Source organism: Mobula hypostoma, chromosome 10 (assembly GCF_963921235.1).
Source record: "Mobula hypostoma chromosome 10, sMobHyp1.1, whole genome shotgun sequence".
Lineage (NCBI taxonomy): Eukaryota > Metazoa > Chordata > Chondrichthyes > Myliobatiformes > Myliobatidae > Mobula > Mobula hypostoma.
The window spans coordinates 84,183,133-84,205,260 of record NC_086106.1 but is presented as its reverse complement, the minus strand read 5'-3'; the positions used below and the strand labels follow the sequence as shown (position 1 = coordinate 84,205,260).

Sequence of the window (22,128 nt, the reverse complement as noted above, 5' to 3'; positions counted from 1 at the left end):
AAGGTACAGAGGAGATTTATCAGGATGCTGCCTGGTTTAGAGAGTATGGATTATGATCAGAGATTAAGGGAGCTAGGGCTTTACTCTTTGGAGAGAAGGACGATGATAGGAGACATGATAGAGGTATACAAGATATTGAGAGGAATAGATAGAGTGGACAGCCAGCGCCTCTTCCCCAGGGCACCACTGCTCAATACAAGGGGACAGGGCTTTAAGGTAAGGGGTGGGAAGTTCAAAGGGGATATTAGAGGAAGGTTTTTTCACTCAGAGAGTGGTTGGTGCGTGAAATGCACTGCCTGAGTCATTGGTGGAGGCAGATACACCAGAGAAATTTAGGAGACTACTAGACAGCTATATGGAGGAACTTAAGGTGGGGGGGGAGTTATATGGGAGGCAGGGTTTGAGGGTCAGCACAACAATGTGGGCCAAAGGGCCTGTACTGTGCTGTACTATTCTATAATAATAAGTTTACTTAACAACACTTACATGCTCAAAAAGAATCCCCATATTCTTCTAAATAAAAGACTTACTTGGCCACTGTTACTAAACATACATAGAGAGCAGTCAATTTCTTATACAGGTTGAGTACCCCTTATCTAAAATTCCAAAATCCGAAAACCCCCAAAATCCGAAATTTCTTTGAATGCTGACAAGACGTCATAAATGGAAAATCCACAAGACACTGGGAAGATTCCCAGGCAATCTGCAGGTCTCTGCTCATCACACACAGTTCTCAGAAGTGACCTCACATATGTAATGAACAGAAGTTAATGAAAAATAGAAAAACACTGCATAAAATGAAAAATCATGTATTGAAAGAATAGGTACCACTTAGTATGCTGAGCATGAAACAAGCAAAGATCTGTCATGATGAACTGAAAATTGAATGTAATTGTGAATACTCAGCAGGCTGGTTGCAGAAATTTAAGAAAAATCTTGAAGATTAAAAAAAAATTAAAGATAATGCATATACTGATCATGAAGCAGCAGAAAAATTCATTGATAAGTTTAGGAATTGTCACCGGTGAAGATCTAACTCCAAAACAAATCTACAATACTAGCTGTTTTCATACCTTACATTATTTAGTGGCGTGTAATAACTTTTACTGTTAAGTAGACATGTGTAATGAACAAGTGTAAGACAAAGAAAATGTTCTCAGGGAAATGTACGGAAGAAACGTGGTAAATGTTCAGGGGATACTTGCGTGGAGTTCTGCATAGGTACATTTCAATGAGATAGCGAAAGGATGGTAGGGTGTAGGAACCATGGTGTACAAAGGCTGTTGTAAATCTAGTCAAGAGGAAAAGAAGCGCTTATGAAAGGTTCAAAAAACTAGGTAATGATAGATACCTAGAAGATTATAAGGCTAGCAGTAAGAAATTTAAGAATAAAATTAGGAGAGCCAGAAGGGGCCATGAGAAGGCCTTGGCAGACAGGATTAAGGAAAACCCCAAGGCATTCTACATGTGAAGAGCAAGAGGATAAGACGTGAGAGAATAGGACTAATCAAGTGTGACAGTGGAAAAGTGTGTATGGAACTGGAGGAGATAGCAGAGGTACTTAATATTTTGCTTCAGTATTCATTATGGGAAAGGATCTTGGCGATTGTAGGGGTGACTTGCAGTGGACTGAAAAGATTGAGCATGTAGATGTTAAGGAAGAGGATGTGCTGGAGCTTTTGGAAAGCATCAGTTGGTTAAGTCACCGGGACCGGACGGGATGTACCCAAGACTACTGTGGGAAGCCAGGAAGGAGATTGCTAAGCCCCTGGCGATGATCTTTGCAACATCAATGGGGATGGGAGAGGTTCCGGAGAATTGGAGGGTTACAGATGTTCTTCCTTTATTCAAGAAAGGGAGTAGAGATAACCCAGAAAATTATAGACCAGTGAGTCTTACTTCAGTGGTTGGTAAGTTGATGGAGATGATCTTGAGAGGCAGAATTTATGAACATTTGGAGTGGCATAATTTGATTAGGAACAGTCAGCATGGCTTTGTCAAAGGCAGGTCGTGCCTTACGAGCCTGATTGAATTTTTTGAGGATGTGACTAAACATATTGATGAAGGTACAGCCATAGATGTAGTGTACATGGATTTCAGCAAGGCATTTAATAAGGTACCCTATGCAAGGCTTATTGAGAAAGTAAGGAGGTATGGGATCCAAGGGGACATTGCTTTGTGGATGCAGAACTGACTTGCCCACAGAAGGCAAAGTTTGGTTGTAGATGGGTCATATTCTGCATGGAGGTCGATGACCAGTGGTGTGCCTCGGAGATCTGTTCTGGGACCCCTACTCTTCGTGACTTTTATAAATGACCTGGATGAGGAAGTGGAGTGATGGGTTAGTAAATTTGCTGATGACACAAAGGTTGGGGGTGTTGTGGATAGTGTGGAGGGATGTCAGAGGTTACAGCAGGACATCAATAGGATACAAAACTGGGCTGAGAAGTGGCAGATGGAGTTCAACCCAGATAAGTGTGAGGTGGTTCATTTTGGTAGGTCAAATATGGTGACAGAATATAGCATTAATTGTAAGACTCCTGGCAGTGTGGAGGATCAGAGGGATCTTGGGGTCCAAGTCCATAGGATACTCAAAGCTGCTATGCAGGTTGACTCATTGGTTAAGAAGGCACACAGTGCATTGGCCTTCATCAACCGTGGGATTGAGTTTAAGAGCAGAGAGGTAATGTTGTAGCTATATAGGACCCTGGTTACACCCCACTTGGGAGTACTGTGCTCAATTCTCAATGTTGCCTGTATTGGGGAGTATGCCTTATGAGAATAGGTTGAGTGAACTTAGCCTTTTCTCCTTGAAGCAACGGAGGATGAGAGGTGACCTGATAGAGGTGTACAAGATAATGAGGCATTGATTGTGTGGATAGTCAGAGGCTTTTTCCCAGGGCTGTAATGGCTAGACCAGAGGGCATAGTTTTAAAGTGCTTGGAAGTAGGTACAGAGGAGATGTCAGGGGTAATTTTTTTTTTAAAACGCAGATTGTGGTGAGTGCGTGGACTGGGCTGCCAGCAGCGGTGGTGGAGGCGGAAACAATAGAGTATTTTAAGAGACTCCTGGATAGGTACATGGAGCTTAGAAAAATAGAGGGCTATGGGTAAGCCTAGGTAGTTCTAGGGTAAGGACATGTTCGGCACAGCTTTGTGGGCCGAAGGGCCTGTACTGTGCTGTATGTTTTCTATGTTTCTAAAGGCTGCTTACTAGTAGCGCATAAATTCAGAGTCGGAAATGATGGCGATCCCAAGTTATCTATTTAGAAAAATCCAAAATCTGAAAGAGTGCTGGCCCCTAAGCATGTCGGATAAGGGGTACTCAACCTGTATTATGGTCCATTGGACAGCAATGAGTTCAACAATTTACATTTCAATGCTGAAGGTTCAAAGCTTAAGTGACTATTAGCCAAGACATTGAAAGAGTTTTCCATGGCAATGCTTGGTTGTTGGTAGGTAGGGTTAATACCTGACTTTCAAGAGCACTTGTGAGTTATGTTGCGGCTGGACTTAGTCCTTAAACTGCTGGAGAACAGTGTGGAAAGAGCAGGTGCTGTTTTCTCCCGGTAGGGATTAGTTTTTAAGTTCCAAGTGCTCCTGCCACATTTTGTCACCCTGCAATCTTATCTTTCAAACTCTTTAAATTATGGAGGACAGCATGTGTTTAAATGTCTCTCCCCAGCAGACTTCATCATGACTCCAGTATGTCTACTATTTTTTAATGTTTCTTAATTGTACATGTGAATTTTTTTTTGTGTTCTATCGCTGAGCAGCAGTGAACCATCTGATTGACCTATCAGAATTCTCTTTTTGAACTAGTTGACTTGATCAGTGTTTCTGATCTGGCTATTGTTCACGATTGCACTTAATTTTTTTTAAAAATTCCATTATACACAGTAGCCTTTTTATTTTAATTTTTATAAATGGATTTCTTACCTTGGTGGCACTGGCCCACAAAGGATCTCACAACAGTTTTTTATTATACCATCGTGGCTGTAAGGGTTATGAATTCCATTTTTACCTGACCAAGAACCTTTAATCTGTGTAAAAGAATTACAAAAAATTGAACAGAATAAATTTTCATAAGAGTTAATTCTTTCAAATCCCAGACATCTAACACAAGTTCTTAGGCATCACGTGTAGTTCTTCGTAGTAATGATGCCCATTTATAAAGATAGTAATGCCTACAAAAAGCAAATCTAAAAGGAAAATTCGTGTTGCATTGAAGACTAGTGAAGGTGATACTGATCATTACCCTGAAAGCAAATTGGCATCGATATGAGTTGTAGCCAATATACATTTTAAATTGGTAATATATCTGGCTAGTTTTATCTGCCTTAAGTAACAGCTAGTATTGAGAAACAGAAAAATTTGCTTTATCAATAACATTAATAAGGAAGAGCCCTGAACTGTACAGAAGTTATCAATGTGAGTAAGCTAAGTAAACTGGCAAGATCATATTCACAATGCAACTGAACATGAATCCTAATAATTAAGTAACAACTACTTTGATCACCAAGTTCACTTCCATAGTCAATCCCTACTCTCAGTTACAGAACAGCACAGAAAGTGGAGCCTAACTCAATAAAAGTCAACATTTTTTAACGCACCTGTTGCAGTTGATTGTCTATGGTTGCTTCCCCAAAACCAAAGTCTATTCTGTTACAAAAGGCCATGGAGGAAAGTGGAGTCTACACTCAATAAAGTTGTAATTTTTATGAAATGTGCCTTTATATCTATGACTATCTATGGTTTATTCCACAAAAGTGGAGTTTACATAATCATTTCTGTTTTATAAATTTTACTTACATCTTCATTTGTGGTTTGGTTGAGCGCAATAAGATAGGTGTGAAATCCAGACAGACCAATCACAGACCATAATGTGAAGAAGCAGATTACTACTTCTAGCACAGTAAAGGAAGAGTTAAAGAATATCACATCAATAGTAAACATCATTTCATGCAGTTATTACACATTTGTGTTTATGCTGCCCTTTCCGACATCAAACTGTCAGAAAGCATTTAAAACAAAAATTATGTTCATTGTTATTTAAGTTAACCTTTAATACAGCATTTCAACTCAGTAATACCAGCTTTCATTAAAAGGATGATTCTTGATACTTACAGTTGGCCAAAACTTTCATTTTTGAAGTATACAAATTTGATGTTGCATATCTTAAAGTCCCCAGATTTGATCTTCAGAATCAGATGGGCAAAAATGACTGAACAGAAAACTGTACCTTGGACAGAGATAGAAACTGTAGGCCTAAGTTCATGTATTTACAAAGATATTTGTATCTAATAAAAATACATTTAATATTTTCCAAACACAAGTGATTTATTATCAACACTAACTTTCAACAAGTATAATTAGTCTATAAGCAATACAAAACTCTTCACAAGCACTCAGGTTTGTGAACCCAGGTTTAATTTTAGACATCTCAAGCCACCTTTTAGACACAAACTTTTGCTGAAAGACCATTATCTTTTATATGGCACATTTGTCTCGTATACAGAATTAGCTCTGCATCTTGTTATTTTAAAAGAGTGCAGTTAATCTCAGAACAGTGGAGAACTCTATTGTAGTAGTTAAGTTGGTGGTCTAGTTGCCAGAGCTCTGGTCTATTGATCTAATCACTACAATGGCTGGAGAATTAAAGTAATCATAATCTGTGGAATTATACAGTTTTAAAAAGGCAGTGCCAGTAACATTATCCACAAAACCACAGGACTTTTGTAAAAGCCCATCTGGTTTACTGATGCCTTTCACAGAAGGAAATCTGCCATCTGCATCGGATCTGGGTGACTTACGACTACAGACCCTCAATGTGGCTGACTCTTCACCGCCTCTTCATTTCAAGGTATGTGAGAATTTCTAGCAAAGTTCAGGTCTTTTGAACATTCAAATTTAAAACCTATTAAAGCCAATTTTTTAAATTCACAGCTAACTTTGGTGTACTAGCATTTAAATGGCATCTTACCTTGTCGAAACTAATAGAAACTGCTTGTCATGGCTTCCATGGAGTGTAGTGGATTAGGCAACCACACAAAACAGCATTCACATCAAGAATGCCCCACAAGCAGTAAAAATGAATGAAGAATAAACCTTTTTTCACGCTATGCTATTTGTTGAAAGGATCATGTAGCTGCCCTGGGAAAGCTACATAGCATTACAAAGTCTTCAATCGTAAACACGGGAAATTCTGCAAATGCTGGAAATCCAAAATCCAACATACATAAAATGCTGAGGAACTCCATGGGTCAGGTAGCATCTACGGAAATGAATAAACATTCTATCATCTGGGCCAAGATCCCTTCTATCACCTGCCTGTGGGTCCCTTCCTCTTTCCCTCTCTTCTATGGTCCACCCTCCTCTCTTACCAGACTCGTTCCTCTCCAGCCCTTTACCTTTCCTACCCACCTGGCTTCGCTTATCACCTTCTCATTATCCTCCTTCCCCTCCCCCCACCTTTTTATTGTGGCATCTTCCCCCTTTCTTTCCAGTCCTGAAGAAGGGTCTCGGCCTGAAATGTCAACTGTTTATTCATTTCCATAGATGCTCCTGACCTGCTGAATTCCTCCAGCATTGTGTGAGTGTTGCCAAGGTGTTCAATGCTTACTTACAATGATGCAAAACAACTTTGGTTTTGTTTTCAGAATTCTAACAAGTTCTTTGACGAAACGTTGGGGAGGATAAAAATAACACAGCAGGAAATATCTGGATTTTCAAGAGTCTTTTTAAAAGTATCAGTGGTAGACTCATGCATGACTAAGAGCAAAAACAAATGGAGTAAGCACATCTGATCAGAATGCAGAATGCATCCTTTCAAGAAGTGGTTGAGCTAAATGGACAGGTGAAGTGAAGTGGGAGGATACTTACGTGGATATGCTGGAACAATGGCCAGCTTTTGTGTGTAAATGTTTTATAATTGTAATGCGCTGTTCCACTAACATTAGAAGGCAGGGTGAACCAAAAAAAAGACTCAATCAGCAACAGTTCTTAAAGTAGTTCAGTTGAGTGTTCTTGGAATGTAGGAAGGAGGGAGGGAAAGGTTTTTTCTCTGCTAAACTTGAAACCTGCCTAGTCTTCAGTCAGAATTATTGGGGTCAAATTCATTTAAACACACAGGTATGAAGGGGCCGTGGCAGTTTGCTGTGGAGAACAGTGCCTGCTGTGCACAGAAGTGGCAAGAAATGCCATCTTTCCCATTGTTTTTTGTCAGGCATATGGCAAAAATGAAATATGACACCATTACTGAGGACCTTACTGAAGTGGCAAAGCTCAATAACAATTCTGCAATAAGCCACTGGATATTTGGAGGAGTGGTAAAACAACGCAGACAACGTGGGAGGGAGGGGAGTGGTTTGTTGGGGTGGGAAAGATCAGGACATCAGAGAGCCTTCCAAAAATCAATTCCATCCTGTAAAAGAATGCAAAGTACTTCCCAACAAATATGCAAAGAATGATAAAAATTTTAACAGTTGCACCAACAGGAGAGTCCTCTTCTGTTAACCCCTTCTTTCTTGTGTGCAGGTGACAGTTTCTTTGCAATATAAAAATATTGGATACTTAATAAGCTGCTAGAAGCGGCAAGTCCAATCTGAAAACTCATTTATATCTTCACTATGAGAGTAAAATTAACAATATTTGACACAAACAAATTCACTCAAATAGGTTATTTAGAGCAATCATATCATTGCATTCAGTGGGACCTTTTGGAAATTAGCTACCAGAATTTCCCATCTAAAATAATAGAAGCTGCAGAACAATATATGGTATACCTCCTCCTGCCTGGTGAATCATTCATTAATTGATCTGATTATTGGCCTCAATTTCTTTCTCTTGCCTGATACTCAGAACACTTGATTTCACTTTACTTCTGTGGTAAACAATTTGATTTTTAGAGCTAGGCGCATTACTAACAAGCCAGCAAGAATGGCCTATCCAAATCATCTGCCATCATGAAGTGCTGCAGTCAGTGTGGTGACAGCAATAATTAAGGAAAAGTGATGGAGTCTGGATGGTGTGTAACCTGGAGGGGAACTTCTAGCTGGTGCTGTTTCCACGTGCCTGCTCTCTCAGGTTTGGGAGGTGGTACAGCAACACCTTGGCAGGTAATATGATCACAAACAAGAGAAAATCTGCTGATGCTGGAAACCCAAACAGCACACACCAAATGCTGGAAGAACTCAGCGGGCCAGGCGGCAACTACAGTCGACATTTCAGGCTGAGACCCTTCAGCAGGACTGGAGGAAAAAAGGAAGAGGAAGTCAGAGCTAGAAGGGGTGGGGGGGGGAGATGGGAGGAAGAAACACAAGGTGATAGATGAAACTTGGAGGGGTGAGGGGTGAAGTAAAGAGCTGGGACGTTGATTAGTGAAAGAAATACAGGGTCGGAGAAGGACGGAAATCAAATAGGAGAGGACAGAAGCCATGGAAGAAAAAAAAAGCAGGAGGAGGCGATAGGCAGGCAAGGAGATAAGGTGAGAGAGAGAAAAGGGGATGGGGAATAGAAAGGGGGGCATTACTGAAAGTTCAAGAAATTGATGTTCAATACCAACAGGTTAGAGGCTACCCAGACGGAATACAAGGTGTTGCTCCTTCCAAACTGAGAGTAGCTTCATCACGACAGTAGAGGGGGCCATGGATGGACATGTTGGAAAAGGATAGGGAAGTGACCATCAGGAAGATCCCACTTTTTCTGGTGGACGGAGCATAGGTGCTCAGCGAAGCTGTCTCCCAATCTACATCAGGTCTCACTGAGTGCCTACGCTCCACGCGCTGAGATCCACCAGCATTTTGTGTGTCAGCCAGTAATACAGTGTATTTTGTAGATAAAATGCAGGTAGAGAAGGTGGTACGTGTTCAGAGTGGTTGATTCAAAATCAGTCAAATTGACTGCTTTACACCAAGTCTTACGTGTATTGAAGCTGTAGACATCCAGGCTAATGGAGAATCTTTCATCATACTCCTGACCAGAATTTTGTAGATGGTAGAAAAGCTTTGGGCAGACTCCTGATCAAGTTACAATTACATGGGATGTATTTTAATACCTCAGGTAGTCATTCCGTGTGTTCTTATCTACTGATTCCGTGTATGCTATTCCACCTTGGGGTGCCATTCCCAAATCCAATTGTGCTCTTCCCACACAACCAACCTTAGTCTGGTAGGTCAACCATGGAAAATTGATCCTCTCTCAAAACAGAAGGCCACTTACTGTGTAGCACACCAACAATGAAAATCAATTAACACAAAGATCTAACAGGAACTACTGCTCTACCATATTCAATTATTCATCTTAGCATTTAAAGTACAAGAAACTGCATATAAAATAAAGTAAATGCTTGTGAGTTACCAAGAATAAAATCTTCAATATTCTAAAAGCTGACAAAGGTCACATATTGTCTTACTACGGGAGTAGTGGAAACATGTACTCACATGACATTTAGTAGTATTTACATAAGCAACTCAAATATCATAGAACGCTAGAGACCAAGTGTTGGAAAATAGATAAGCATAAATAGTAGTTGATGGTTTGCACAGATGCTGAGGGTTGTGGAATTATTTCCCCACTTTGTGAGTCCAGAGATTATGACTATTAATACTTTCAAACATAGATGCTGCTCAAAGGATATGTTCCTGGTGTGTCCTTCAGTGTGTTTAAAAAGCCATTGTCCACTGATCCTGTTTATTAAAAAATAAGAAAATATGTTGAAGAGACAAATCAGATAGATGGAATGAAGCAGCATTTCCCACCACCCCCCTCCCCCCAAGGCTAAAGGAAGAACACAAAAGTCTAGTTAATATTACATAGGCCGTCAGGGTGGAGTTTCCAATAGAAAATAACAACAAAAAATGCATATATATGGCATTTTCAAATACAGGAGCAAAATTCAAAGCAATACACCTTTGAATTGGGAAATAACATTCGGGAAGGAGCAACAAAACATAGCGTCTCATTTAAAGTAAAGAAATAATGTAACTAAGCTCAGTGAAAACCTGTAGGAATAAAATAGCATGGTTCTGAATATAGTGAAATTAGACTGCATTTGGATTCACCCAAACGGACCATATTTTGATCAACAGGAGCAAATTTAGGTTTAATCTCAACGTAAATTATTTTATTAAACACATGATCTGCAAATTTGATTAGTTGATTCAATAATGACCATTTATACTTTGCATAAATGCTGTACTGAACCACTTTGTCTTTCCAAATCAGCCATTCAATAATCTCTGTTTCTGTAAAACCACCATTATCTGTAAAATTCAAACACTAAGTTGAAAGTGTTACATCAATGAAAATTATTTTCTAGCAGCTTGTCAAAAAGCATAATGGTCTAAATACTTCCCAACTACCTTTAATATTTGCACCTTTTTAATCAGAGCTCTTTAGGTAACTGAGAACTCAAAACTGCAGTGTGGATTTGATGACAAGCTAGCAAAGTAGTGTATTATGGAGCACACCAAACAACAACTTCAGCCACCTTCACGTGCACAGGTAACAGTGGCAATTCACACTTGTCCTCTGATTTAGCTTCCTCCTCCTCAAACTTTGATATACAGATAAAGATATAAAGCATGAAGTTGTGGGATTTACCCACAAAAATAGACCAGATCATTATCATCTATGCATTCAGCTACTTGTTAATCTTTAACATGTGAGTTAATTAAACAGATACCTCATAACCCAGGATGTGTTTCTGGCAATAACATTTCTAATGAAATCAGCACTAAAATGGGCATTCATATGCATTATTGATGGGTGTTTACTGACATGAATCTTGCTCCCACAGTGCTCACAATGTTATGCAGGGAACCTGGTGTGAACCTCAACCCTTCCCACTGCTGCTTGCTGCTGTGCCAAGATCATTACCATAAAGAAATTGTAGACTGGGAAGGGCTGTTCAGGAAAAGGGAGAGAAAGAGGCAGAGAGAGACACACACAGAGACGCAGAGAGGACCAAGGGCATTATAAGGAATTAACACCGAGGTTAGAGCAAGGTGGGGCACCAGAACATTCATACATTCTCTCCCATAATCAAATGCACATTTTGAAATGTGAAGTCTCATCCCTTCATAATTCTATTATTATTGGAGATTTTCAAAATTGCAGAAGGAAATTCATTCTTCATCACATACAATATCATAATGCACACATAAAATTCAGTTCCACTGAAATCAATAGAACAACAGAGATCAATACACATATTTAATACATGCAACAAAAAGAATAATTACGTACTCCATGACATTTTCTTTCTCAGAATCCCATATCTCATTTTAGCTCCATCTTTCCGTATATATTTAAATCGAATATTTTAATTTAGCTTCCTGTTTTAGACACTGCACTTCTCAGCAAGGATTCTCCAGTCTGACTGGTTGAATAAATATAGTTGACTAACTAGTTTTTCCATGCTGAAAACCATTGAGAGGGCACAGTGACTAGAAAGGTCACCAGCAACTCCAAATAGTTTCTCAAATGCTCACTAAAAGTGTAATAAACAGTGAAGTCATTCATTTGGCTCTTGGCATTAAATTTATTGATGGTTTGGAACATGTACTTCTCATGTGCATACCAGATATAATTCAGGTTTAACATTTGCATTCTGTGAAGTGGAAAACAAAGGGTCAGAGACTTCTGGGGCAACATATTACATAAAAGACAGAAAACAACAGAAATACACAAGTCTTCTTAAATTGAGCAGACTTATCAGAGGGACTCCCCAAGGATCAGTACAGTGCCCTGAACTATTCACTATTATGTTAGTGACTTAGATGGAAAAAATGTGTTAACATATCCAAGTTTACTAATAACGCAACTCCTGGAGAGAAGGATGCAGTGGGGCACAAGGGCTCTTAAATGTCACAATGATGAACCTGGGTAGCAGAAGGATGAAGATAAAAATGTCAGGTTATGTATTTGAGGAGATAAAATAAGCGAGTGTATTTGTTAGTGTTGAGAAGCTAGTAAGTGCTGGTGAACAGAGGGATTTTAGTGCCTTGGCTCAATAACCACTAAGTATAAGCAGAGAGAGCAAGCAATTAGGAAGGAACATAGTTGTCATTACTGGAATACTAAAGTAAGGAAGTAGTTTAAATTTTGTGACACTATGAAGAGACTACGCCCTGAAAACTATGCAGTTTTGGGTTTCCATAGCTAAAGGAGATTATACTTGTCTTGAAGTCAGGGAAACAGATTCATTTGTTCTATTCATGGGAACCAGTCTAATGAAGAGATTCCTTTATGATGAGAGATCAAGAAAGACCAGCTTACTACAAACGGGAGTTTCAAAGAGAAATGATTTAATGGAGAATTGCAATTTTCTGAAATGAGACTGATAGAAATTATGTCATACGCTCAACTGAAGATTCTACAACTAGGAGGCATACACACAACATAAACAATCAACTACGTGGACCCAAATGAGGATGGACATATTATATAATTTTTGAAATTCTTTAACATGGAAAAAGACTGGAGTTCTCAGGGGTGGTGTGTACTTAAGTTTTAGATCAACAGACTTTTAACATCCCAGAGGAAGTGAAGCCCAAGATACAGAGCTGACTACTTGGAACAGCAGAGCAGCCTCAAGATGCCTGGTGACCAATTACTCCTCCTACATCTCAAGTTCTTTCTTGCTAACTAAAGAATGAAAATTACATAGGTGTCCAGTCTAATTACTCTCTTTGTTAGAAATGTACAAAAATGCCTTGACTGGTTGCCCATTCACTGTGTGTGTTAAGTGTCTGCTGCACTTTCACCCAAGGAAAAGAATCAAAGTCACATTGCACAGAAATTGGCCCTTCAGCCAAATTTATTGTGGCCAATTACCCTACCAATATGCATATCTTTGGGATGTGGGATGGAACCAGGTAACCTACAGGAAACCCACACAGTCAGAAGAGGATCACTGCAAACTCCACCCAGCTGCTATCGGGGTCACTGGAGCTGTGAAAAACAGCTCTGATATCTGTGCCACTGTAATCTTCAATGCAATTCAAAAAGGATGGCATTACCATTGCAAATTTTAAGAAATCTTGAAGGTCATTTTTCATTACCTTTAAGGGAAGAATTTTAAAACACGTGTTTTTTTAAATGTGATATTTAAATGTTTCTTTTTAAGCAAAGCGATTTATCGTAATCTTGATAAAAGGCATTGCCCTACAGCCACTGAGTAGAAGGGATTATTTGTGAATAAGCTGAATTCTGAACACATGCAGCAAGAAAAGGAGCTGTTGTTTCATAAAATGTTGCAGTTCAAATATCCTGTGAACAGAGACTGGCATCAGACACACTTCATTTTAATTAAGCCAGCATTGGCCTCATTCATTTTGGGGATGGGGTTCTTACAAGTGTTATGTACGAGAGTGTAGGTTGGTGAATGAGGGAGAATGGAAAGGAGAAAGGCAGACAGATTTATAACATGATCAACACAAGAGAAAAGAGGCACATGAACCATTCCAGAACCTATTGTTAGAAGTTTCAGGTTATACAATGCAGTCAGAAGCAGCACAGAATAATAACGTGAACAGCAAGCCAGCCCAACACCACAGCATGCATTTTATTGTTGTACAAAGTATGACATATTGGTAACTATAACGCCATGTGTGCCTGTTGTCTGCGGCAAAGCGTTTTAACCCATGCTGAAACATTTTCTTCTCTCCATCTTTCTGCCCGCAAATGCCCAACTGTTGTAGCATGGTTGAGAATAATAAACAAACTTTGGTTTAACTGGAAAGAAATTACAAGATCCAGTAGCAAAACTCAGAGGCAATAGTGAGACAGTTTGAATACTGGAACAGAGAGGTTATCTTAAGAGAAAAAGAATGAACAAATACAAATTTGAAGAATGAGTAGTGCATACTGAAGCATACTAGATTCTGAGGGAGAAGACTTCATTGGGTAGATAATGTGAGTAGGGCTATTACCCGAGGTGGGATCTAGAGGTAGTATCAGGATAGTGTGCCACCCATTTAATGAAGAGAAATTTACCCTCCAGATTGATAATGGAACTTTGGGTTTAACTATCGCAGAGATATGTTGGGTGCTGCATCATTAAGTACTATCAAAACAGTGATAGATGGATTTCTAGACTATATTGGAATCAGGGTTACGGCGATTAGTTAGGAAAGATGACTTGAAACCAAGTGTGGATCAGCCTTGACAAAAAAAGGCTAAAGTGGCCATGGAGCTTATCGTTGTTCCTTTCTCCACTGTGCTTTCAGGACAAGACCCTGCATGAAGTTTTAGGAGAAAAAATAAATACAAGAAACAAAAAGTTATTTGTGGACAGTGAGAACATTTTCGGTAGATGCCCCAAGCAGTAGCTCAAGTGGGGAGGGGTCCCTTTATTCTACAAGTAAGGAGATCACAGACAGTTGCAAAAAACATAAGGCTGTGATAGTAGGTGACTTTAAATTTCTACATATTGACTGGGACTCCCATATTGTAAAAGGACTAGATGAGATAGAGTTTGTCAAATGGGTTCAGGAAAGTTTCCTTAATCAGGACATAAAAGGCTCAACTAGATCTCCAATTAAGGAACAAGACGGGGTTGGTGACAGAAGTTTGTATAGAGGAACACTTTGCACCGAGTAATGCAGTCGTTTCAATATAATTATGGAGAAGGATAGGTCCAGTATTCAGGTTGAGATTCTAAATTGGAGAAAAGCCAATTTTGATGATAGCAGAAAGGATCTAGCAAGTGTGGATTGGGGCAGATTGTTTTTTGGCAAAGATGTACTTAGTAAGTGGTAGATCTTCAAAGGGGAAATTTTGAGACTACAGAGTTTGTGTGTTCTTGTCAGAATAAAAGGCAAAGCTAACAGGTTTAGGGAATGTTGGTTTTTGTGAGATATTTTTGTGAGCCCTAGTTAAGAAAAAGGAGAAAGTACATAGCAGATACATGCAGAAAGGAGCAAATTAGGTACTTGAGGAGTATAAGAAATGCAAGAGAACACGCAAGAAGGAAATCAGGAGGGTAAAAGAAGGCGTTAGGTTGTTCTAGCAGGCTAGATGAAGGAGCATCGCAAGGGCTTCCACAGATATATTAAAAGCAACAAGTTTAGTCATCTGAAAGATCAGAGTGGTAATCTGTGCATGGAACTGAAAGAGATGGGGAAGAACTAAAATAGATTTTTTGCATCGTATTTACTTAGGAGATGGACACAGAGCCTACAGATGTGAGGCAAAGCAGCGGTGAGATCAAGGACTGTATACAGTTTACAGAGGAGGATGGGTTTGCTGTCTAGAGGCAAATTAGGTTGGATGAAATCCCCAGGGATTTCCCTCAGACCCTGTTTGAGGCTAGTGCATAAATTTCAGAGGCCCTAGCAGAGATATTTAAAACATCCTTAGCCATGGTGAGGTGCCAGAGGATTGGAGGATAGCTAATATTGTTCCATTGTTCAAGAAAGGCTCCAAGAATAAGCCATGAAATTAAAGTCCAGTGAGCCTGACATCAGTATGTGGGTAAATATTAGAAGGTATTCTAAGGACTGGATATATAACTTTTTGGATAGACACGGACTAATTAGGGATTGTCAACATGCCTTTGTGTGTGGTAGGTCATGACGAACCAATTTTATAAAGTATTTACATAGACTTTAGCAAGGTCTTTGACAAGGTCCTACATGGGAGGTTGGTCAAGAAGGTTCAGTTGTTTGGCATTCAAGATGAGGTAGTAAATCGAATTAGATATTGGCTTCGCGGGAGAAACCAGAGAGTGGCAGTAGGGTGGTTGCCCCTCTGACTAGTGGTTTGCTGCAGAGATCAGTGCTGGGTCAGATGTCATTTGTCATCTATATAAATGATCTGGATGATAACGTGGTAAACTTGATCAGCAAATTTGCAAATGACACCATGATTGGGGATATAGTGGACAGCATGGAAGACCATCAAAGCCTGAAATGGGATCTGGACCAGCTGGAGAAAATGGGCTGAAAAATTGCATATGGGATTTAATGCAGACAAGTGTAAGGTGTGGCACTTTTGGAGGACAAACCAGGGCAGGACTTACACGGTCAGCGGTAGGGCACTGATGATTGTGGTAGAACAGATGGATCTGGGAATACAGATCCATAATTCCTTCAAAGGGCTTTGCAGATAGATAGGGCCATAAAGAAAGCTTTTGGTACACTGGCCTTCATAAATCGAAGTATTGAGTACAGGAGATGGGGTGTTATGTTGAAGTTGTATAAGACATTGGTGAGGCCTGATTTGCAGTTTCGGTTACCTACCTAAAGGAAAGATGTTAACAAGGTTGAAAGAGCGCAGAGAAAATTTACTAGGGTGTTGCCAGGACTTGAGGACCGGAGTTAAAGGGAACGGTTGAATAGGTTAGGGTTTTATTCCTACAGCATAGAAGAATGAGGTGTAATTTGATAGAGGTATACAAAATTATGAGAGGTATAGACAGGGTAAATGCAAGCAGACTTTTTCTACTGAGATTGGTGAGGTTAGAACTAAAGGTCATGGGCTAAGGGTGAAAAGTGAAACATTTAAGAAGAACACGCATGGGCACCTCTTCACTCAGAGGATGGTGGGAGTGTAGAACGAGCTACCGGCTGGTTGGTGGATGTGGATTCGATTTGAACATTTAAGAGAAATTTGGATGGGTGCATGGCCAGGAGGGGTATGGAGGGCTATAGGTCTGGGTGAAGGTCGATGGAACTAGCCACATTAAATAGTCTGGCATGGACGAGTTGGGCCAAGTAAGACCTGTTTCTGTGCTGTAACGTTCTATGACTCTTAAGTCAAATTCTACACTGAACCCTGTGGATTTGGCTCAGCTGAACAGAATCAACACCCTCCTTCCTCATAATGCTGTTGCCCCTGAGGAAGAAAGAGAACAGTGTGGGGAATGGAGACCACAACACACTTATACCGTGGAAGCAAATTAGGTGCTCTGTGTATATTTAGCCAGATGTGGCCTTACTAAATCTAATAGATTATTTTTGAGGGGGAAGAGCCAAAACATGAAAAGGCAAATCATTCTATATCTGGCAAAGAAAACCTTTTGCCTCCCTGTTGCCTGAAGGAACTTAATTTCATGAGTCACCAGTTTTAATGGACAAAGCCCGAGCTGTATTTTATTTTTAAATCGGCAATCTCTTCAGCTGATGGACGGACTGATGTGGTAAGCGGATACATATTAAAATGGTACAGCAAGTAAGCTGATGTACATAATTAGGGCAGAACACAAGCCTGCCTATTACAAATATTTGATATCAAAGAAAGAAAGATACACTCTACAAACTACACTGAAAATCAATATAACTTCTAAAAGCTCAAAACAATCCTAAATTCTATTTGCTTTTGATCTCACTACACGGAGAAAGATAGCAAAAAGAACTATCATTAAATGTACCAACTAATCAAATTTCATTGAAAATCTATCATGTCAAATCGTTGAGATAATTAGACTACAAGCTAATTAACTCCCCCGGTTACTTACTCAGTGCCACGTGCACAATATCAAAAGCAAAGATGTAGACAGTGAGGAATGACAACGAGATGGTAAAGAGGTAAAAGAAACGGTAATTCCTCTTTCCAACACAATTTCCAACCCAGGGACAGTGGTGATCAAAACGCTCTGTGAAGGAATAAACACAGAAAATTAAAATTTGGAACCTTTTCTTTTCTAATTCAAATTATGCACCCTGGATATCAACTGTAGAGCAAACTGGCCTGGAGAAGTGTCTCAGCCCAAAACATCAATTGTTTATTCTTTTCCATAGATGCTACCTGACCTGCTGAGTTCCTCCAGCAGTTTGTGTGGGTCTCTGCAGATTTCGAGCACCTGCAGACTTTCCAGTGTTTATGTAAACCAAAAATGTTTTATAAATCCAAAGTCAATTGGGTCCCTTCACCCACATCATGTTCAGGGTACTTCTGGACACGGTCAGTGAAGTGAACACCATTTTGTATTAGCTTACTGATAAGCTTTATGACATTATGACTGGGCACGTTGCTTCTCTGGAGGAAATTTGCTTTTTATAATTACATCACGGTAATTATAACCTTTGGAGAAGGGACTGAATAAGGTGGCAGAATTTTTAAAGTAGCAAGGCCACCAGCAAAGGGATAAAATGGATTGGACAGAGATCAGAATAGTAAAACAGGCATTCTGCACCTGATGTACAAGGACCATAGAAATGTACAGCACGGAGGGGAGCATTCAGCTCACTGTTGTCACACTGGAAATCTACCTCAGCATAGAGCCACTGCACATCCCTGAAACTTGGGACCTTGTTTAATGAAATAAAACAGAACAGAAATTCAACGAATGTTAGAACTCCAACTAACATGCTAAAGAGTTGCCTATCCACCATGTAGTATCAGCAGCACATTCTGTTAGCACTTCAAACCCATCACGCTTCAAAGCAGAGCCCGAAATGTTTCCACATTCCATATATTTGAATCAAAGTTCCTGATAATGCCAGAATGATCATTCTTGCAAAGGTGCCTCAGTCCCAAGAGAGTGTTGCAAACAGATCAAGTTTGCTTGTTAACTGTCTACTTCATTTTAGAAACCTTCAGAAGGCAAACCATGGAAAAGCCAATTCTGATGCAAGTTCTAAACTGCAATTGTTGAAATTGGACACAAATTTCCACTCAAAGTAATGCTGTACAGCTTTTGAGTAGTTTGGTATCTTGAGAAAAAGAGTGATTTTCAGCGGGAGAGCTCATCACTGGGAGGTACTATATGTCTACTTTCAGCCAGGGTCTCTGGATTACTTCAAGTACACTTTAAAAGAATGACCATCTTACTTACCCACACAGTTATCACAGACACTGCAATGGGATGCCCGGGGTGGACGGAATATCTTGCATGTGTAGCAATATTTCAATTTGATAATCTGATTGTTGATTTGAATATCTTTAATTCTTGGTGGTGGTCGTTGACCTGCTGGGACGTTGCCATTGGCTGCCTCTGGAAATGATAGTAAACTCAGATAAGTAAATGTCTTATAATATTAAAAATAAACATTTCATAATTATATCGATGGCCCAATTCATCCACACCAACTGAGAAACCCATTGATACTAATCTCATTTGCCTGCATTAGGTCCATATCCCTCTTCTTCATTTCCATCCAAGTACCTGTCCAAAAGTTTTCAAACTTTGTATCTAGCTCTTTGCATTCACTAGCTGTTCGTTCCATATAACCTGCATTTCAGATTTCTTCCTAAATTTCTCCCCTCATGATAACCCTATGCCCTCTTGTTTCAGACTCTCTCACTGTACGAGAATGCCTTTGACTATCCTATCCCCATCTCCCATAATTTTATAAACCTCTATAAGGTCAACTCTCAGTTCCCTGTGTTCCAAGACTAAAACATGGGAAAGCCTGTAAGTACAGTTCTCAATTCCAGGCAACATCTTGATGAATCCCTTCTACACTCTTTCTAACGCTACTGCATCTTTCCTGTAGTGCGGTGACCAAAATACTCCAAGATCGGCTTCACCAATGTTTTCTACAACTGTAACACAACATTCAACTCTCATACTTTACACTTTGGCATGTGAAGGCCAGCATGTCATATACTATACCTTCTTCACTGCACTATACAGCTGTGTTGTCATTTTCAGGGAGCTGAGAACTTCCAAGTCAAGTTCCCTCTGTACATCAACAGTCCTGAAGTCTGTGCCATTTACTGCATTTGCCCTGTTAGTATTTCATGTCCCAAAACACATAACTCTCTTGTCTGGATTGTATTCCACTTGCCACAACTCTGCCCAGCTTTTGAAACAATCATTGTCCCTATGAATGCTTTTACAGCTTTCTTTGCCATCTTTTACTCCAATGATTTTTTTATGTCTTATTAATCAGTCCATCTACGTTTTCATCCATTTATAAATTTAGAAGATTAAGGGGGGATCTTATTGAAACATATAAAATCCTAAAGGGATTGGACAGGCTAGATGCAGGAAGATTGTTCTCAATGTTGGGGAAGTCCAGAACGAGGGGTCACAGTTTGAGGATAAAGGGGAAGCCTTTTAGGACCGAGATTAGGAAAAACTTCTTCACATGGAGAGTGGTGAATCTGTGGAATTCTCTGCCACAGGAAACAGCTGAGGCCAGGTCATTGGCTATATTTAAGAGGGAGTTAGATATGGCCCTTGTGGCTAAAGGGATCGGGGGTATGGAGGGAAGGCTGGTACAGGGTTCTGAGTTGGATGATCAGCCATGATCATACTGAATGGCGGTGCAGGCTCGAAGGGCCAAATGGCCTACTCCTGCACCTATTTTCTATGTTTCTATGTGACAAACAACAAAAGGTCCCAGCTCTGGTCCCTGGATTTTTAAAATTTATTTTTGTATTTGTAGTTTGTTGTCCTTTGCTCAAGGGTTGTTTGCCTAACCTGTTGGGAGCAGTCTTTCATTGATTCTGTTGTGTTTCTTGGATTTACTGTGCATGATGACAAGAAAACAAATCTCAGGGTTTTATATGGTGACATGTATATTTTGAAATTTACTTTGAACTTTGAACTGTGGTGTACCACAAACCTCCAGTCAAACACCTCTTGACCACAACCTTCTGCCTCCTATCACCAAGCCAGCTGGGCAGCACACATTGTATACTTTATTCCCTAAACTTCTAGACCAGCCTATCATGCCTGACTTTGTCAAAGTCCTTGCCAAACTCCACAGACGCAGTCTACTGAGCTGCCTTCATCAGTTTTCTTAGTACCTCCTCAAAAGATTCAGTCAGATTTGCACGAGTTGGATTACCTCTTCACAATACAATGTTCATTCCTCCTAATCAGACCATGCCTTCCAAGTCAATGTAAGTTCTGTCCCTTAAAATTTTGTCCAATAATTTCTGTACTATTGATAGATGTTGTTTCCTGTCTTGTCCCCACCTCCTTTTTTGAAAAAAGGAATACTAACTATCAGCAGAAAATTTATTTTGCTTTTGCAATAAGAATCAATTAACGAATGAGGTTATAAAATTAACGCTGCAGTATACCTTGTGTAACTGCGACAGGAGCCAGAAGCCAAATGGGAAGTTGGATTTATTAGGGATAATAACATGACATTGTTGAATAAACATATAGATTAAGCATTAGCATTACAGAAAGACAGATCATTTCTGTCATCTAATTAATTGTAAATTCCACACTTTGAATAAACTATCAATTTGACAAAACTGGCTCCTCCACCTCAAACATCTCCTCCACCCTCTTTTGTATGCTAACTGCAGTACTGCCATTGTGACAGTACTCTTTACAGACCTGCAGATCTGACGTACTAGAGGTTTTGCATATATGGATGCACTTCCATGAGGGCAAACAGTCTACACCACAGTGATTAGATATAGGTGGTGAAGTCTGAGGTCAAATCATAAACAGAAGAGATTCTGCAGGTACTGGAATTTCACAGCAACCCACACTAAATGCTGGAGGAACTCAACAGGTCAGGCAGCATCTATGAAAATGAGTAAACAGTCGATGTTTCAGGCCGAGATCCTTCATCAAGACCCTGATGGTTGAGGGGTAGTAATTGCTCATGAACCTGGTAATATGGGTCCTGAAGCTCCTGTACCTTCTTCCTGATGGCAGCAGTGAGAAGAGAGCATGACCTGCATGGTGGATGCTGCTTTCCCGCAACAATGCTCCGTATAGATGTGCTCAATGGTGGGGAGGCCTTTACCCTGGTAGACTGAGCCATATTAACTAGTTTTTGGTGGATTATCCACTCAAGGGAATTGGTGTTTCCATTCCATGCTGTGATACAAGAAGTCAATAAAATTTCCACCTCTTCTATAGAAGTTTGTGAGAGTTTTAGAGGTCATGCCAAATCTTCGCAAACTTCTAAGGAAGTAGAGGAGGTGCTGTACTTCCTTTGTAATTGCACTTGTGCTGGGCCCAGGTCAGATTCACTGAAATGATAACACTGAGGAGTTTAAAGTTGCTGACCCTCTCCACCTCTGATCCCCCAATGAAAACTTGCTCATGGACCTCTAGTTTCCTCTTCCTGGAGTCAATAATCAGCTCCTTGGTCTTGCTGACAGTGAGTGAGAGATTGTTGTTCTGGCACCACTCAGCCAGATTTTCAATCTCTTCCCATATGCTGATTCGTCAGCATATAGGAAGAGATTTGGCCAACCCACCCCA

General features: G+C 40.0%; 1 protein-coding gene across 2 annotated transcripts in view; it reads right to left on the bottom strand.

The window, feature by feature from the left end:
• The window catches only part of zdhhc9 (zinc finger DHHC-type palmitoyltransferase 9), a 146,086-nt gene that overhangs the window by 16,076 nt on the left and 107,882 nt on the right, over positions 1–22,128 (bottom strand). For both annotated transcript variants that reach the window (XM_063060743.1, XM_063060742.1), the window contains exons 3-7: positions 18,781–18,939; positions 17,461–17,598; positions 9,639–9,685; positions 4,812–4,916; positions 3,939–4,042 (exon numbers count right to left, since the gene is read on the bottom strand). In XM_063060743.1, the coding sequence (XP_062916813.1) occupies positions 3,939–4,042; positions 4,812–4,916; positions 9,639–9,685; positions 17,461–17,598; positions 18,781–18,939 (553 nt within the window). The remainder of the gene's footprint in view (positions 1–3,938; positions 4,043–4,811; positions 4,917–9,638; positions 9,686–17,460; positions 17,599–18,780; positions 18,940–22,128) is intronic.